Genomic DNA, 19,496 nt, shown 5'->3' with positions numbered 1-19,496 from the left:
GGATAACATCGTTATTATGTATACGGTGGCGGGGAGGAGAGAGAGAGAGAGAGAGAGAGAGAGAGAGAGAGAGAGAGAGAGAGAGAGAGAGAGAGAGAGAGAGAGAGAGAGAGAGAGAGAGAGAGAGAGAGAGAAATTGACCACAAATGTAGATGTGTACAAAGCATATTATTTATATATCTATTGATCTTTAAAAATTTCGTTTCATCATTGAAATAGTGCTTATAATTTGCAGTCGATAACTAGGTATTTCAGTAAAATTTACATAAAAGAAAACCTAAAGCTGATAAATATCAAAATAAAAGAAACTATACTAGGTTATTATAACACATGCATCTTAAACATATTATACAAGGAAAATATTAACCTTAAAGAAAACTCTAAAGGTAAAGTAAACTCTAAGCCAGAGGGACATTAAGGAACAATGATAACCTAGCTAAAAATCATGCAATAAGACAATGGTTAAGAATCACCTAGGTAGAAAAAAAACATTAAAAGAAACTCTAAAAGAAACTTTAAAAGAAATAAAACACTAAAACATCGAGACATTAACACACAATATACATAAGCCCGGCTAAAATCCTCTGCAATAAAATATGTTCCACGACCCACCTCACCAGACATAAAACATATTAGCAATAAGGCAAAATAAGAAGGAAAGTGTAATAGTATGCATGTTGTATGCGGTAGTGCATATATATACAACATTCAGGCAGACATCAATGGTATACAGACAGTAATAAGTGAATAATTTTTTGCAGCAACTTGCGGTTCTTTTATCATAAGTCCTAACCATGATACAAAGTGGAGACAGACAGACAGACCGACAGACAGACAGACAGACAGACAGACAGACCGACAGACAGACAGACAGACAGACAGACAGATATACAGACAGACAGAAACTACTAGTTTTTTTTTCTAGTCTCGTAAACCAAGGTTCAGCTAATTTGCATCCGACCAATATAAGAACAATATACAAATTTCCAATAAGGCTGCACTATCATAGAGTAATTACGAAATGAAAGAGAAGTAAATTAAACATAAAATAGGATAATAGAAAATCATAAGGGTACAACAGCAGAAATTATCAGAGATGAAATACATTGTAAAATAAGAAAACAGCATAATACAAAAAACAAAAAGGGTAGAAAAAGATAAGCGTCAAAAGCTAGAAACAGACCTCGATAAAACAAACATCATGAAAAGAGGTAGGCAAAAAAAAAACAGGAGAATCAAGAAACAGTGAGCTCTACACATACAATTAAAACTGAGATGATGAGCGTCACTGTCCGTCAATCTCTGCCGCATAATGACAAAACAAACACGAGGGACTGATGTGCGCGTGAGTGTGCGTATCCGTATAAGACGAGTGTGTTCAAGGATAGGAGGTAAGAGATGAAGGGTGAGAGAACGAAGAATATGGAAAAAAAAAAGAGAGGAAAGAAACGAGGAAAAACGGTGGAAAAATCAAGGCTCAAAGGAACAAATAATGAGGAAATAGTTTAGTAGAAGAGGTAGACTGAACTTAGGAGTAGAGGAACAGGAAGGGAAAAAAGAAGGGAACGATGATAACCAAGAAGAGAAAGTAAAGGAGGGGAATGAGAAAAAAAAAAGATGGACAAAAACTAGTTGAAAAGGAAAATGGAAGCAGATTAATTAGTCCAGAGGAACGTAAGCGAAGAGAAAAGGGAAATGAGGGAAAAGAAAGGAAATGTTGTGGAAGACGCTAGTGGAAAAGATAAGAAGATACGAAATAAAAGACAATAGTAACTGAGACAAACAAACAAACAAACACACACACACACACACACACACACACACACACACACACACACACACACACAAACCACTGAGCCAATTTCAATAACACCTTCCAATAATAAACATCAATAATGCAGTCAATTACTTTAACATTTTGATACAAGATAACTCCGCCACATCATATCTTAAACAGTTACGTCATAATATGAAAACTTCCGCATAAAAAGAAAAGCACACCAAAAATAACCAAACCTAAAATAACTAAGTAAAACCTAACCTGTCCAAATCAATGCAATCTAATGTGAACTAAACTAAACCATCTCTAAAGAAACAAAACAACTAAGGTGCAGGAAAACAGAGAGAGAGAGAGAGAGAGAGAGAGAGAGAGAGAGAGAGAGAGAGAGAGAGAGAGAGAGAGAGAGAGAGAATCTACAATCTAATTTATCATCACTATAAAACCACAATATCATCACCCTCAACATCTCTTCTGATAAATGGAATGAGTTGTGTGTGTGTGTGTGTGTGTGTGTGTGTGTGTGTGTGTGTGTGTGTAATTCACTGTTTGATCAGCTGCAGTCTCTGACGAGACAGCCAGACGTTACCCTACGGAACGAGCTCAGAGCTCATTATTTCCGATCTTGGGATAGGTCTGAGACCAGGCACAACACACCACACACCGAGACAACAAGGTCACAACTCCTCGATTTACATCCCGTACCTACTCACTGCTAGGTGAACAGGGGCTACACGTGAAAGGAGACACACCCAAATATCTCCACCCGGCCGGGGAATCGAGCCCCGGTCATCTGGCTTGTGAAGCCAGCGCTCTAACCACTGAGCTACCGGGCCGTGTGTGTGTGTGTGTGTGTGTGTGTGTGTGTGTGTGTGTGTGTGTGTGTGTGTGTGTGTGTGTGTGTGTGTGTGTGTGTGTGTGTGTATGAAACGAAGACAATAGGTAATGTTTCAGGTGGATCAGGCAGAGAAACAATGGAGGGAGAAAGGAAGAGGAAGAATATGAGAGAGAGAGAGAGAGAGAGAGAGAGAGAGAGAGAGAGAGAGAGAGAGAGAGAGAGAGAGAGAGAGAGAGAGAGAGAGAGAGAGAGAGAAAATTACTAAACATCTAAAAACTACACAAATATTATTCTTATTATTATTTTTATTCTTCTTTATCTTTTTCATTATCTTTTTCTCTTGCTCTTCTTCCTCTTCCTCATCTTCTTCATCCTCCTCCTTTTCCTTCAGAATGCAACAAAAGGAAAGAACAAACAAACATGGAAGAGGGGAAGGAGGAGGAGGAACCTTCATGCTCCTACACAGTAGAAAACAAGGGAAGAAAGATCACAGAGGAGGAGGAGGAGGAGGAGGAGGAGAATATGGAACACAAATGAAGCCAGGCGACCTGTTGATCCTAACGGGATATTTGTGGATCTATACTGTCCTACATTCACAACGACAAATAGGATAAATTGAACGAAGGCTTCTCCCCATCCACCACTCGCTGCAGTGAAGGCTAATTGGAGAAAAATATGGCATGGAGTGTAGAGAAAAGTTATAATCACTAGAGCTGAAAGATGAAAAGCAACCATTATAGATACTATGTAGACAAAAACAAACCTTACCTCCGAATGAAAGTAAATATAATTTGCTACGGAAGTGAATGTCATCGCGTTAGGCAAACTACTTGCTTAGTCTGTTCTGAAAGCTTTATTGTCGACTGCAGCAGAAGATAGAAAGTTCTAGACGTTAACGATACCACTGATAAAATTTGTTTTACTGATAAAACACTATGAAAAACTGCCTCGAATCCTTCACCAGTTATAATAAAAAAAAAAATCCTCTAAAACAACACCCTGTAATTTGAGCTATACGAAAAAAAAAAAAAAAATCCAAAGTAAACAACAAATGTTCCAAAACTTTAAATAACAGTATTTCCCACTTCCTTGATATATTTATGTACATTACTTGTGGCAATAATGTAATGGTGTTTATTTTCTGATACTGTTACGTAACTGAAAATAACACCAATCAGAAGTAAACGCAACACATGATAATGTTAACACAAAAAAAGCCACAAGCCAGGAGTATCAAAATTGAGATCGGCCTTAGATTTTATCCAGCGCCCGTCCAGCCACGATACCTTCCATATAAAACTTGGGTTTTTAGTGCAAAATTTAATTTCATAATAGAAATCATGCATGAATGACAGTGACGAGGAATATGTCAACATCATTTTCCTATCTTTTAAGTTGGGTTGAGGAAAATACATTACTTTATTTCACCCTTCGCGTGATTTAAAGCTGACAATTACTTAATTATGTTTTAAAGAAAATATCATTAGCTAAGATTTTCTTTTTTTTTCAAGTTTACTTGCCGCTACTTACCGTCATTATTATTCTTGTGACAGTCTGACTCAGACTAAGCAATTCGCGAAATGAAATCGAACCAGCGAATTACATAATAGTTTCAATACAGTAAAAACGAATACTTTTCAAAGGAACGTCCGATATGTCAACCATTTAATTTCCTAGCAATTTTAACTATCTATGTGCAATGTAAACAGGACCTTACTACTCAATATTAATATACATGTGGAGGAGGAAGATTTAATCGACAACAGGTTGATAATAAAAATCAATAATAACAAACAAACAAACAAAAAAAACTGCAATCCCCACACACACACACACACACACACACACACACACACACACACACACACACACACACACACACACAGGTCATGACCCTGCAGTCGTCCAGGGCACGTCGCCTCGTACATACCAGACCACCTTTTCCTAGTACTCATGAGATATTCAGAGAACCACTGCGACTTCTTTTCTACGCAGTCTCTTAGCGCGGCATCATTCTTATTCCTAAAGAAAAGAAGGCCTAAACGCGACCCATGAATAAAGGCAAGGCTGTCGCCGGCCACGCGCCACCACCACACCTGCATATGCAAGGCAGGGCTGGGGTGTGTACACGACTACTGGGAGAGAGAGAAAGTCATGCCTGCCTCACCCTTCTGGCCTTGTATGACGGCGCCATCACCGCTGCCTCCAGTGCTTGATATGTCTACCCACACAAATACCAATGTCACCATCAATGTGTCTGTCCACACCATTGTCACCATCACTGCCTACCTACACCATTACTACTGCTACCATCAATGTGTCTGCCCACGTCATTACCACTCTCACCATCACTCTACCTATCCACACCATTAGCAGTCATTAGCAGTCTGTCTACCCACACAATTACCACTGTCATCATCACTATGCCTCACACACCATTAGCACTGTCACTATCACTATCTAGCGACACAATTACCCCTCTCCATCACTATGCCTTCTTACACCACTCATAATTGCAATACCATCGCGATACCACTATGCCTACCAACACCATTACCACTGTCACCGTCACCACCAAATCACACACCCACTGTAATAGCACTTCCATCATAATATACCATCACCACTAAACCAGACACGCACTATAATGGCACTACCATCACAGGACCTCTACGCCTACACAACACTATTACCACTGTCACCATCATCAAACCGCACAATCACTTGTGGCCCCAGCTATCAATGCTGCCACCGCCACCATGACCATCACGCTCACAAAGCAAATTGAACAACCATCAGTATACAGACACCATCATCACAACACCATAACCTATACATCACTAGACAGACACCATCATCAACATAAAACCAACACAACTACATCACTATAAGACCTGTTCCATGATGACAAAAAAAGGCAACACCAGGATCACAGCAACACACACACACACACACACACACACACACACACGGCCCGGTAGCTCAGTGGTTAGAGTGCTGGCTTCACAAGCCAGAGGACCGGGGTTCGATTCCCCGGCAGGGTGGAGATATTTGGGTGTGTCTCTTTTCACGTGTAGCCCTTGTTCACCTAACAGTGAGTGGGTACGGGATGTAAATCGAGGAGTTGTGACCTTGTTGTCCCGGTGTGTGGTGTGTGCCTGGTCTCAGGCCTATCCGAAGATCGGAAATAATGAGCTCTGAGCTCGTTCCGTAGGGTAACGTCTGGCTGTCTCGTCAGAGACTGCAGCAGATCAAACAGTGAATCACACACACACACACACACACACACACACACAGTCAAGAATGGTCACGGGAAGAAATTAATCACAACTTTCTAAATCGTTAAACTACTCCAGCCTGATTTTTATCACTATTCAGACAACCATCTGCAGTGCAATATCATCCCTACCACAAATCTGTACGCTTAATACTCATCGAGAAGTGAAAGTTACTCACAAATCTTAGAGAAAATACAGTTAAGTGTAGTTAGCAAGTCAATTAGCATGTAAGTAAGCACCATCTACCGAGAGTCAGTCAGTCCGTCAAGAAAGCTCACATGCCAAACTCAAGAACATCGGACCAAACAAATAGGCCTTTATTACAGCACAAACAATAAGGAATCTCCTCTACCCACGTCCAAACTGTGTCAGGCAAAATGTATATAAGAGCTGTCAGGTATCTATTATGTCTGATGAATATGGAACCCTCTGGCCTGGCGTGCCTGAATACCAAACATGTTATGACGATCACAGACAGACACTAATATAGCAAAACATAGGTATATGCCCATCAGCCCAATCAGCTGCTGATTCTACGATTGCTACACATTTAGTTGAACATACTGTAATTATTGTCTGGTGGCAAGTTTAGGGAAGAGTTTTGAGAGATACCAGTGTTGATAACATGGGTGGTCATGTAGTTGTTGTTTTTTTTTCAGTGTCAGTATCTTATTTTCATCCAGGAGTCACCTCATTAAATGAAGTCACAAGGGTCATATTGTCTCCCGCAGTCAACTAGTCATACAAACAGCCGTTGTCGCTGATGTAACCACAATATAAATCGTTGTTATCTACGCTTCATTTGATCATAATCACCATGATATGTGAGAGGGCTTGTTGCAAAAATTACCATAGTATAAATTTCTTATCTATATCAGATGTAGTTTCAATCGTTCCAAAATCACATGAACACTATTTCCTTCTGAAACTAAACCATAAATCTGCGATCTGTATTTTCTTTGATGGACTTCCTTGCTCCATTATGTGAAAGAACCAGTTGTTAATGTAACTACAACATAGATCCCTGTCACTTGGGCTTGATGAGGTCACAATTGTCTTCAGGCTTCAAAGCAGTCGTCTTTTCAGAAGGTTGGTTTTTCCCATGTGGAGTACTATCCCGCTGCCGGGTATGGAATACTGAGCGTCTGGCTACTGACGGACTGACATAAGAAGGCAACAAGCATAGTGGATAAGGTGGTGAGCGTGGGATCGGGCAGAAGTCCACGCGTAGGTTCGAATCCCACCACATACTGCTTTAAAGCTATGCCATTTGTCGAGTGGTTTAAAGTTACCTACATCAAAGATGCGCTTGAGTGGTGATAGAGGCCCTAATATGGGTACCACTATAAATCAAATTGCCTGCGTCACTAATGGGCAGCAGCTTAACAGCGCTTCCCACATACACTCTTCAAGTATGCCTACAGGCGCTATAGGTCATAACAGAAAGAAGAAAAAAAAGCTATGTCCCACTTCGTGGTTTGCAGTGTATTATAAAAGAGGCCAGCAATTGTGATTGAAAAGAAGTGTACTCCACGACTGATGATGACGATGCCGAAGATGGAGGTGGTGATGGTGGTGATTGTGGTAATGATAATAATATGAGTAAGAACATAAGAAAAGAGGGAAGCTGCAAGAGGCCGCCAGGCCTACACGTAGCAGTCCCTGTGTGCTTAAAGCTACCTAATTACATCTATCATCCCCATCCATAAACTTATCTAATCTTCTTTTAAAGCTCCCTATTGAGACTCAGCCCTGACTACATGACTGAGTCCGTTCCACTTATCTACTCTGTTTGAAAACCAGTTTCTTCCCATTTCTCTCCTAAAACTGATTTTTTCAAGTTTAAATCCATTATTCCTGGTACTGTCCCGCTACTGATCCTAAGAACTCAATACATTGCTTCCTTGCACCGAGATCGGAGCTAACTATGACTCCTAAATCTTTTTCATACTTGGAACTTATAGTGCCTCGTTATTTATCGTGTACCTACTGCGTGAACCTACGTTAAGTACCCTGCACTTGCAAATATTAAACTGTACTTGCCATTTATCTGTCCATTCTTTTATCATATCTAAATCTGCCTGCAAGGCAATGGCATCCGAATCCGACCTAATTAATCTACCTATCTTTGTATCGTCTGCAAATTTACTAAAGTCACTTCTAATTCCACTATCCAAGTCACTGATATATATTAAAAATAATAAAGGCCCTAAAACTGAGCCCTGTGGGTCCCCACTAATTACTTCACACCACTCGGAATTAGATAATTAATTACTACCCTCTGTCGCCTGTCGTCTAACCACGCTTTAATCCAGCCTAATATTCTACCCCCCTATACCGTGCGCTCTAATCTTTCTCAAGAGCCTCTGGTGAGGTACCTTGTCAAAGGCTTTACTGAAATCTTAGTTAGCATAGAATGTCGTAATTATCACTCTTATCTGCCGCCTTACTATGAAAACTCAACAAGTTTGTAAGGCACGACTTTTCTTTCGTAAATCCATGCTGTGTTCGTAAATCCATGCTCTGTTTCGTAAATCCAAGATAGTCTTCATTGCCATTAATGTTCTGTTAGCTGATAATAAATTTTACTCTAAAATTTATTTTCATAACAAGTTTAATATCAACTGGTAAAAATAATTATTTCCATCAATCTAAAGTAAAAGCATGTGATACCATCTTATAATGAAAATAAAATAAATGTAGTGTAACCGCCATCACCACCACCACCATTATGCATCACACGCCACCACGCCACAAAACGGAACTACAACAGGAACACACTACATAACCATAAAACACACACACACAGACACACACACACACACACACACACACACACACACACACACACACACACACACACACACACACACACACACAGTTGACCGACATGACGTCAACTTCTAGACGAGTTGACTATCTGATCACATGTCATGCAATTTATAGCCCTGGATGACAGTTGCGTAACAAACAAACACACACACACACACACACACACACACACACACACACACACACACACACACACACACACACTGGAAGAAAATAATCAACCGGTTAGCCATATTGATAGAATTTTCAGAGAGACGTATAATTTGCTAAGGAATATTGGAGTAGCATTTCACTATATGGACAAGGAAATGATGAAGAAATTGATAAGTACTAAAATAAGACCTAGATTGGAATATGCAGGAGTTGTGTGGACTCCCCATAAAAAGAAACACATAAGAAAATTAGAGAGACTACAAAAATGGCTACAAGAATGGTTCCAGAATTTAAAGGGATGGCATATGAGGAGAGACTAAAGGCAATGGATCTACCAACCTTGGAGCAGAGAAGAGAGAGAGGATCTGATACAAGTTTATAAATTGATTAACGGAATGGATGAAGTGGATAATGAGAAACTGATCCTGAGAGAAGAATATGACTTTAGAAGCACAAGATCGCATAGTAAGAAACTAAGGAAGGGACGATGTCTGAGAGATGTTAAAAATTTAGTTTCCGCAAAGATGTGTTGAGACTTGGAACAGTTTGAGTGAGGAAGTGGTATCAGCAAAGAGTGTACATAGTTTTAAAGAAAAATTGGATAAGTGTAGATATGGAGACGGGACCACACGAGCATAAAGCCCAGGCCCTGTAAAACTACAACTAGGCAAATACAACTAGGTAAATACACACACACACACACACACACACACACACACACACACACACACACACACACACACACAAACACACACACACACACACACACACTCACACACTTCAGCGTAGTGTAGTGGTTAGCACGCTCGACTCACAATCGAGAGGGCCGGGTTCGAGTCCCGGCTCGGCGAGGCAAATGGGCAAGCCTCTTAATGTGTAGCCCCTGTTCACCTAGCAGTAGATAGGTACGGGATGTAACTCGAAGGGTTGTGGCCTCGCTTTCCCGGTGTGTGGAGTGTGTTGTGGTCTCAGTCCTACCCGAAGATCGGTCTATGAGCTCTGAGCTCGCTCCGTAATGGGGAAGACTGGCTGGGTGACCAGCAGACAACCGTGGTGAATCACACTCTCACACACACACACACACACACACACACACACACACACACACACACACACACACACACACACACACACACACACACCGCGTAGTGTAGTGGTTAGCACGCTCGGCTCACACCCGAGAGGGTCCGGGTTCGAATCCCGGAAAGCGGCGAGGCAAATGGGCAAGACTCAATGTGTTGCCCCTATTCACCTAGCAGTAAATAGGTACGGGATGTAACTCGAAGGGTTGTGGCCTCGCTTTCCCGGTATGTGGAGTGTGTTGTGGTCTCAGACCTACCCGAAGATCGGTCTATGAGCTCTGAGCTCGCTCCGTAATGGGAAAGGCTGGCTGGGTGACTAGCAGACGACCGTGGTGAATTACACACACACACACACACACACACACACACACACACACACACACACACACACACACAGCCCGGTAGCTCAGTGGTTAGAGCGCTGGCATCACAAGCCAGATGACCGGGGTTCGATTCCCCGGCCGGGTGGAGATATTTGGGTGTGTTTCCTTTCACGTGTAGTCCCTGTTCACCTAGCAGTGAGTAGGTACGGGATGTAAATCGAGGAGTTGTGACCTTGTTGTCCCGGTGTGTGGTGTGTGCCTGGTCTCAGGCCTATCCGAAGATCGGAAACAATGAGCTCTGAGCTCGTTTCGTAGGGTAACGTCTGTCTGGCTGTCTCGTCAGAGACTGCAGCAGATCATACAGTGAATTACACACACACACACACACACACACTCCACAAACTGCTCTCAGAGAGAGAGAGAGAGAGAGAGAGAGAGAGAGAGAGAGAGAGAGAGAGAGAGAGAGAGAGAGAGAACGCTGAAGTCCTCTTCTGAAGTGATCCGCGCCTAAGAGACAAATAACCTCGCCAGCTGTGCATCACACGTATGGACACCGTTATTACACGTTATTGCATGCATACATCAGACCCAAACCCCATCCACATCGCTGGACCAGGCCAAGGAAGTAAGACTTAATTATTACTGCACTTCCATTGTACCAGCTCAAACAGCTCTTATATTTGTTGCTATATCACCACCACCACCACCATCATCAACAACAACAACAAAAACAGCAACAGCAACAGCAGCAGCGACGACAGAAACAACAACAGCAACAACAACAAACCAAGCAACCCTTGCAGATCATCATTCCGCCAAACTCGTTTCACTAGGAACCACCTTACAATTTACCAACATTAGGAGTTTCTGCCGCCTTTGCTGAAGCCATTTCTCGACACCCGCCCCTTACGCCTGCCTGCCCATCATGCCTAGTTTGCCCACACCGAGGACTCATGGAAAGGAGAGAGGCGCCTCCACGTCATTACAGAGGCCGCCACTCACCAAATATCAAGCACAACACGTGCGTGCGCAGGCACGCATGCACATGCGCGCGCGCGCACACACACACACACACACACACACACACACACACACACACACACACACACACACACACACACACACACACACACACACACACACACACACACACACACACATTTAAATGTAAATATTTCAAAGACCGTTGTGACTCGCCCTGTCTTGTAATGTGACAAGAATTCTTCTACTCTAAGACGTGGACCATATTGCGAAACAGAGAAGGGAATCAGGCCAAGACCCGCTGTCACTTCTTTCACTGTCTACCACAGTGACTGACATTTCATAAAATCCCGTAGGACAAGTGAAGACATCAACAAAGGCAAACACTTATGACACTACCGTATACCTGCTCAGGGCACTCCTGAAGCGACTCCTTAATGACGACCATCCAGGTGTTAGCCGCACTGACAACCTTTTCTGGAAATTCGGAGTCCGTGCCCACGTCCAGTATTCCCTCGACCCTGCCAGTGTTCTGCGCAGCCTCGTCATGCAAGGCTCGTAACCGTTTGCCGACAAGTCTTGACAAAGTGCAGGGCACCGTTATACGAGGCGTGGCTAATTTTCAGCCATAAAGGGCGCCGGTCAATTTGGGTCAATTTGGAACGCCAAGACAGTCAATGACTGGATAGCAGGCCTTCACCCGGTATCTACCCTTGACCGCCGCCATTTATACTTCACTGCTGAGGAGTGCGCACGCACCCACGTACGCACACACACACACACACACACACACACACACACACACACACACACACACACACACACACACACACACATCACGGAGGCTCCCTCCTCTGTGGCCGGAGCCGCTGCCATCACATTTGAGGAGTGATATTACCTGCATACTTGGTCGCGTCCCGCACTCTCAGGTCACTCTCATACGCTGCATTTTTTCCCTTTTCCAAGCGCAAGGTGGAGGGCGAGACCTAATTGTCGCGGATACCTGTCCATCGCTCTCATCCTGTGATGAATCACCGCAGGAACTTTCACAGCAGTGGGACCCCGTTTTCCCCTACCCCGCCCCTCGTGTCCTCCGCCTCTTGAAGCCGTTAGCACAGGTGCCAGGGGTAGTCCACCGCTACGCCTACCAGGTGACACTTACTTAGGTGATACTCAAAAACATAATCAACACTCACCTGTATAGTTGTCGGTCTCAGACGCAAGCCCGCACTGATCGGTGTTTCCTTCCTCGAAGCCCTTCCGCGCCTTATCAACTGTAGGATGAAAAAAGAGTGAGTGAGCATCAGTCCTTCAGCCATACATGGATTCACAAATATCTCTATAAAAATGCAATTTGTTTATCCTGAAGATCAAGTGACACCAAAATTGTTCAGTGACACTACAAGATACCTTCCTCTTGGCCACTATGTTCGGCTAATCATCTCAACAAGGACGAAGAGGTAAGTTTATGTGGACAGCTCAAAATCTCTCGCAAACCCTCCTTCTAAACACGCCCTCATTGTTTCATCTTCCCTGTATCCATCAATCCCTCCCTTCTTTTTCTCCCACAATACTGAAACAGTATGTTGCTAAATCTCATCATCAATATCTATGCCTTCCCTCTCACCACACAACGGCACCTAACACATTATTTAGGACAAAGGTGTCATCCTGTCTACGCCTTCCACTCCAGGGGGATCAACTTTCCGAATTTCACCACCTACTCTCTCCCCTTCTCTCCCTTCCTTTCTTTATTCCTTGTCAATGACTACAGTTGGGAAATAGGGACAAGTGTTGCACAAAGGCAGTCCAGACGCGAGTCCGCCCAACGCTTGAGCCGAACGGTGGCAAGCCATGGGGTAACGTGAAAAATCTTTTATCGCTATTATCATGCTAACTGCTCTACTGATCTTGCTGCATGCCTCCCCTCCTCCTGCGGCCTCACTGCACAAGGCTTTCTTCTTCCTCTCATCCCTATCTTGTTCAATTCTCTAATGCAAGAGTTAACAAGTACTCTCAATCATTCATATTTCCGCCTTCCTACGACTTGTCTTCTTTTAAGAAGGAGGTATCAAGACATTTGCCCAAGTGGGCCTTTTTTTTTTCCCTTGGCTGACCCTCTCTACCACAAAAAAAAAAAAAAACTCATCCCCATCACCAGCAGAGCTCCCTTTCATCACCACCTTCACCAAACTGCACGCCCACTATAACTCACGTGACAAACCCCCTGCTCGTGTCTAACCAGCGGCATGTAAAACTAACAAATATTTAATAAAACATGCAGGACGCGCGCGCGCACACACACGCATGCACGCACGCACGCACGCACACACACACACACACACACACACACACACACACACATGACGGGTTGTGGCCTCGATTTCCCGGTGTGTGGAGTGTGTTGTGGTCTCAGTCCTACCCGAAGATCGGTCTATGAGTTCTGAGCGCACTCCGTAATGGGGAAGGCTGGCTGGGTGACCAGCAGACGACCTTGGTGAATTACACATTTTCCTTAGGATGTATAATCTTACCATAAGACTGACCGCATCGTAAGTCAAATTTTGTATCAGGAAAAAGGTAAATCCCAATATCAGTCATTCTTTTACTGGTTTAATTTTCAAAGGAAATTTTTTTAAAATCCCACATGATATGAAATCTTTATCAACAACAGTCAACGAGGCTACCACCACCACCACCACTTGTCCTGCGCCTGAGTGGAGGTGTGTTAGCCACGTCAATCACGCCACTTCAACAACAATAGTTTCCAGCTCTCCGCACACTTTCTAACTAGACGACTGTATACAAAAGGAAACAGAACAATATATGAATATAAATTCAGATAGGAGAAAAAAAAGTCGATTAAAGTTGATGAATGAAATACAAAGATCTCCATATTGCAGACAATAAGTTATGTTATATTCTTGGTGGAATTAAGGCCACCGAGGGAAGGCATTTACTGCCACTTCCCGAAATAACATGTCGGAGTAAACACTTCATCAGTGTAGTAGTATCATACGGAGTGGCGACTTGCTTTAGCTCGATTTACGCCGACATCCCCCCTAACACACACACACACACACACACACACACACACACACACACACACACACACACACACACACACACACACACTACTTCAACAGGATCACTGCCAGTGTGCTGAGTAGTATAAAGTTTCTTCAGACCGTCACATGTAAGAGTACATAACAAAAAAAACATTTTCTCCTAACACAGACCAATATATAAATAAATAAATTCAGAAACGAGAAACAAGTCTACTAAAAGTTGAATGAAATAAAAACAACTCCAAATTGCAGACCATAAGTTGTTTCTTCTTCCTCTTCCCCTATTTTGTTCAGCTCTCTAACGCAAGAGTTAACCAGTATTCTCAATCATTCATACCTTGCTCTGGTAAACTCTGAAACTCCCTGCCTGCTTCTATATTTCCATCTTCCTACGACTTGACTTCTTTTAAAAGGGTTTCAAGATATGTCCCTGTTTTCTGACTAACTTTTATCTTATCTTTTAGGGAACTTGCAGTTTATGTGGACATTTTTTTATATTTTGTTGCCCTTGGTAAGCTTCCCTCTTGTATAAAGAAAAAAAGTATGCTACTTTGCTGTATACAAGTAGCTCCCAAAGACATTCTCAAACTTTTCGGCGCCTCATCTAAACTAATCTGAACAAGGTTTAGTGGAAGTAATGGGGCTCCTATAATTCCAGTATAAACAATTAACATGGATATAAAAAGAAAAATCCATAAAAACATCCATAAGAACCTAAAAAAAAAAAAATGGTTTACAAACTACTGTTCCTGAGTTCAAATATCAACACAGGCTGCTCATATATTGACATCAATCTGCAAGTCCTCTCTCTCTCTCTCTCTCTCTCTCTCTCTCTCTCTCTCTCTCTCTCTCTCTCTCTCAGATACTGTATGTGACTAAGGTGTTGCATAAGTGTACTAAGGGCCAGCAACTCACAACTTAATGACCTGCGTAGCCTCGCTTTCATCAATGTTTTACTTCGGTATAGTAAATTCTTTTGACTAATCAACTTCCAAATTGGAGCACATTCTGTCCCTCTATCCTTTTGCAGAGATTTCCATCCTTGGAGATTTCAATGTTCATCACCAGCTTTGGCTTTCCTCTCCCTTCACTGACCATCCTGGTAAACTAGCCTTCAACTTTGCTATCCTCCATGACCTAGAGCAACTGGTGCAACACCCTACTCGTATTCTGACTGTCTTGGAGATAAGCCCAACATTCTTAATCTTTTCCTAACCTCTAATCCTTCTGCTTATGCTGTTACCCTATCTTCTCCGTTGGGCTCCTCCGATCACAATCTCATTTCAGATCTTATCTTATTTCTCCAATACCTCCTCAGGATCTCCCAAAAATGGAGTTGCATCTGGCGTTTTACCTCTGCCAGTTGGGGGACCTTAGGAGGTATTATGCTGATTTTCCTTGGAATGATTACTGTTTCCGTGTCTCTTTGTGCTGAACGCATAACAGAGATGATAGTGTCTGGCATGAAGGCGTACATTCCTCATTCTTTCTCTCAAACTAAATCTTCTAAACCTTGGTTTAACACAGCTTGTTCTCGTGCTATACAAGATAGAGAGGTTGCTCACAAAAGATACTTGAGCCTTTCATCTCTTGAATCTCATGCACTTTATATTTCAGCCCAGAATCATGCAAAGTCTGTTATCCAACCTAACAAAATCTCTTTCATAAAGAGAAAATGTCAAAATCTTTCAAACTCCACCTGCCCTCGAGATTTCCGGCAGCTGGCCAAAACTATCTCCAAAAACTTTACTTCTTCATCTTTCCTCCTTTATTTCATCCTGATGGCACAACTGCCATCTCATCTGTCTCTAAAGCTGAACTCTTCTCTCAAACCTTTGCTAACAACTCCACCTTGGATGATTCTGGGTTTGTCCCTCCTCTCCTTCTCTCTCTCTGACTATTTCATGCCTTCAATTAAAATTCTTCGTAATGATGTTTTCCATGCCCTCACTGGCCTAAACCCTCGGAAAGCTTATGGACCTGATGGAGTCCATTATTCACAAAAACTGTGCTCCAGGCTTGCATCTTGCCTGGCCAAACTATTTCAACTATGCCTGTCGACTTCTACCTTTCCTTCTTGATGGAAGTTTGCCTAAACTCAGCCTGTACCTAAAAAGGATGACCGTTTTAATCCCTCAAACTACCGCAATACAGCTTAAATCTCTTGCTTGTCTAGTTTTTTAATCTTTAGGAAGATTCTTAAACATCTGTCATTTCACAATCTTATGTATGATTGCCAGTATGGGTTCCGTCAAGGTCGCTCTACTGGTGATCTTCTGGCTTTCGTTACTGAGTCTAGGTCATCCTCTCTTAGAGATTTCAGTGGAACTTTAGCTGTCGCGTTAGACATATCAAAACCTTTTGATAGAGTCTGGCACAAAGCTTTGATTTCAAAACTGCCCTCCTACGGTTTCTATCCTTCTCTCTGCAACTTTACCTCAAGTTTCCTTTCCGACCATACTATTCTAGCCATGGTAGACGGATACTGTTCTTCTACTAAATCTATTAACATTGGTGTTCCTCAGGGTTCTGTACTGTCACCCACTATCTTTCTGTTATTCATTAATGATCTCCTTAACCAAACCTCTTGCCCTATCCACTCCTACGCTGATGATACCACCCTACATCTTTCCACGTCCTTTCAGAGACGACCAAACCTTCAGGAAGTCAACAAATCAAGCAGGGACGCCACAGAAAGCCTGACTTCTGATCTTCCTAAGATTTCTGATTAGGGCAGAAAAAAATTAGTAATTAATTCGTCCATCTATCAACTCGACACAACCTATCCCATCTTCTTCAATGACACTCAACTGTCTCCCTCTTCCACACTGAATATCCTCGGTCTGTCCTTTACTCATAATGTAAACTGGAAACTTCACATCTCATCTCTTGCTAAAACAGTTTCTATGAAGTTAGGCATCCTGAGGCGTCTCCTCCAGTTATTCTAGCCCCTCCAACTGCTAACTCTGTACAAGGGCCTTATCCGTCCTTATATGGAGTACTCTTCGCATGTTGGGAGGGGGGTGTTCCACTCTGTTTTATTAGATAAGGTGGAATCAAAAGCCTTTCGTTTCATCAACTGCCCTCCTCTGACTGTCTTCAGCCTCTTTCTCACCGCCGAAATTATGCATCTCTTACTATCTTTTATCGCTATTTTCATGCTAACTGCTCTACTGATCTTGCTATCTGAAAGTCTCCCCTCCTCCTGCGGCCTCGCTGCACAAGGCTTTCTTTTTCCTCTCACCCCTATTCTGTCCATCTCTCTAATGGTAAAGTTAATCAGTACTCTCAATCATTCATACCTTTCTCTGATAAACTCTGGAACTCCCTGCCAGCTTCTGTATTTCCATCTTCCTACGACTTAACTTCTTTTAAGAGGGAAGTTTCAAGACATATGTCCCTGATTTTTGGCTAATTCTCTTTAATATTTAAAGGAACTGGCATTCCAAGTGAGCTTTATTTTTTTTTTTCTTTTGTTGCCCTTGGCCATTTTCCCTTCTTGCCTAAAAAAAAAAGTAACAGATGCCTGAATATGTATCGAACAATTACAAATTATCAGTTCTTTCACCCTAAATGAACACTACTTCACTTAAATTTACTATATTTTCGCAATGAACAAAATTACAACAAAACGAAAGTATACAACCAAAGCGAGCCATGACCAAATATACAATTTCTAAGAAATCCAAGAAACACTGAGGTGAAAGATTAATAATTTTTTTAGCCATTATAACGCAGGCTGAGACTCACAAATTTCTCTATATTAGGAAGAGCTCTGAGGTGGAAATTTTTCTGAGACGGGAGGGCGATCACCCATCCCTGGCTGAGTGGTGCCGGCGAGGCGGCGACTCGTTTGTTAGCTCCTTGTACCTTGTTATTATGGTTACTCTGCGTTATTTTGTAGTGAAACCTGACAAAGATGGAAATACAGATAGATAAATACATACTAAATAGGTAGGTAGAGACAGACAGACAAACAGACAGAGACAGACAAACAGACAGGTAAATAAATCTTACTTCCTTTTCTCATTTGCATTCATATTAAACACATTTTTTTTCTTTTTATCATGCGTCTCTCTCTCTCTCTCTCTCTCTCTCTCTCTCTCTCTCTCTCTCTCTCTCTCTCTCTCTCTCTCTCCGTTCTTTCATTTAATTATAATCTCTCTGCTTAGGTGTCAATCTACCCATCTATCAATCTATCTAACCATCTATCTATCTATCTATATGATAGATAGACAGATAGATTGACTGATAAATAGATAGATTGACAGATAGATATATAGAGATGGATAGATTGATGTATGGGTAAATTGACACTTACGGAAACAGATTATAATTAAATAAATGAACGGAGAGAGAGAGAGAGAGAGAGAGAGAGAGAGAGAGAGAGAGAGAGAGAGAGAGAGAGAGAGAGAGAGAGAGAGAGAGAGAGAGAGAGAGAGAGAGAACGAAAAGTACAAAAGAAAAAATGGTTAATATGAATGCAAATGAGAAAAAGGAAGAAAGATGAGGAAAGACTATGCATACTAAAAAAATAAATAAATAAATAAAGTAAGAAAGAAAATGTAATACTACAAAGTGCGAAAGATGAAAGGAGGAAAATATGATAAATACAAATACAACGAAAAAAAAAATACACAGAACCAGCTGGAAAAAAACAGGAAATGCAATATAGGAAAAACGAAAAGAACGTACAAAATACAAACACAAGAAACGACTATAGAGGGAAGAAAAGGAAATACAAGCATACGAAAGGAACATAAGAATAAAGTACAAAATATTGATATGAGAATCAAACCACTGCAGATCCATCACTGTCTTTCCTTTGTCATGACTAGCTTTACCACATTTTTTTTTTTTTTTTTTCTATTACCACCATCAACATTATCAACAAATTAACCATCGCGATGAACCTCTTTCTTTCACTAATCTCACTATCAGTACCAGTAACACCATCACCCCAAAAAAGACACCATCACAATCACTACTTGGTAACCGTCCTCATCCCTATCACCATCACTACTCACTTCATCACTAATACCACCGCCGTCACAATTAGACTGTATCTATTACACGCAACGTCACTACAACCATCACCACAATCAGCAACAGCAACACAGGAAAACCTAGGGTTTACATGTAACGAAGAAGAGATTTAAAGACA

General features: G+C 41.9%; 1 protein-coding gene across 1 annotated transcript in view; it reads right to left on the bottom strand.

Moving 5' to 3' along the window:
• LOC123506796 (rho guanine nucleotide exchange factor 11-like) overlaps window positions 1–19,496 on the bottom strand; it is a gene marked incomplete in the record, with an annotated part of 643,649 nt that overhangs the window by 469,924 nt on the left and 154,229 nt on the right. The window contains 1 exon segment of the mRNA XM_045259143.1: window positions 12,461–12,538. Coding sequence (XP_045115078.1) covers window positions 12,461–12,538 — 78 coding nt within the window.

The sequence above is a fragment of the Portunus trituberculatus genome, chromosome 20, assembly GCF_017591435.1.
Source record: "Portunus trituberculatus isolate SZX2019 chromosome 20, ASM1759143v1, whole genome shotgun sequence".
Lineage (NCBI taxonomy): Eukaryota > Metazoa > Arthropoda > Malacostraca > Decapoda > Portunidae > Portunus > Portunus trituberculatus.
The sequence above is the reverse complement of the archived record's forward strand: the minus strand, read 5'-3'. Positions and strand labels throughout refer to the sequence as shown.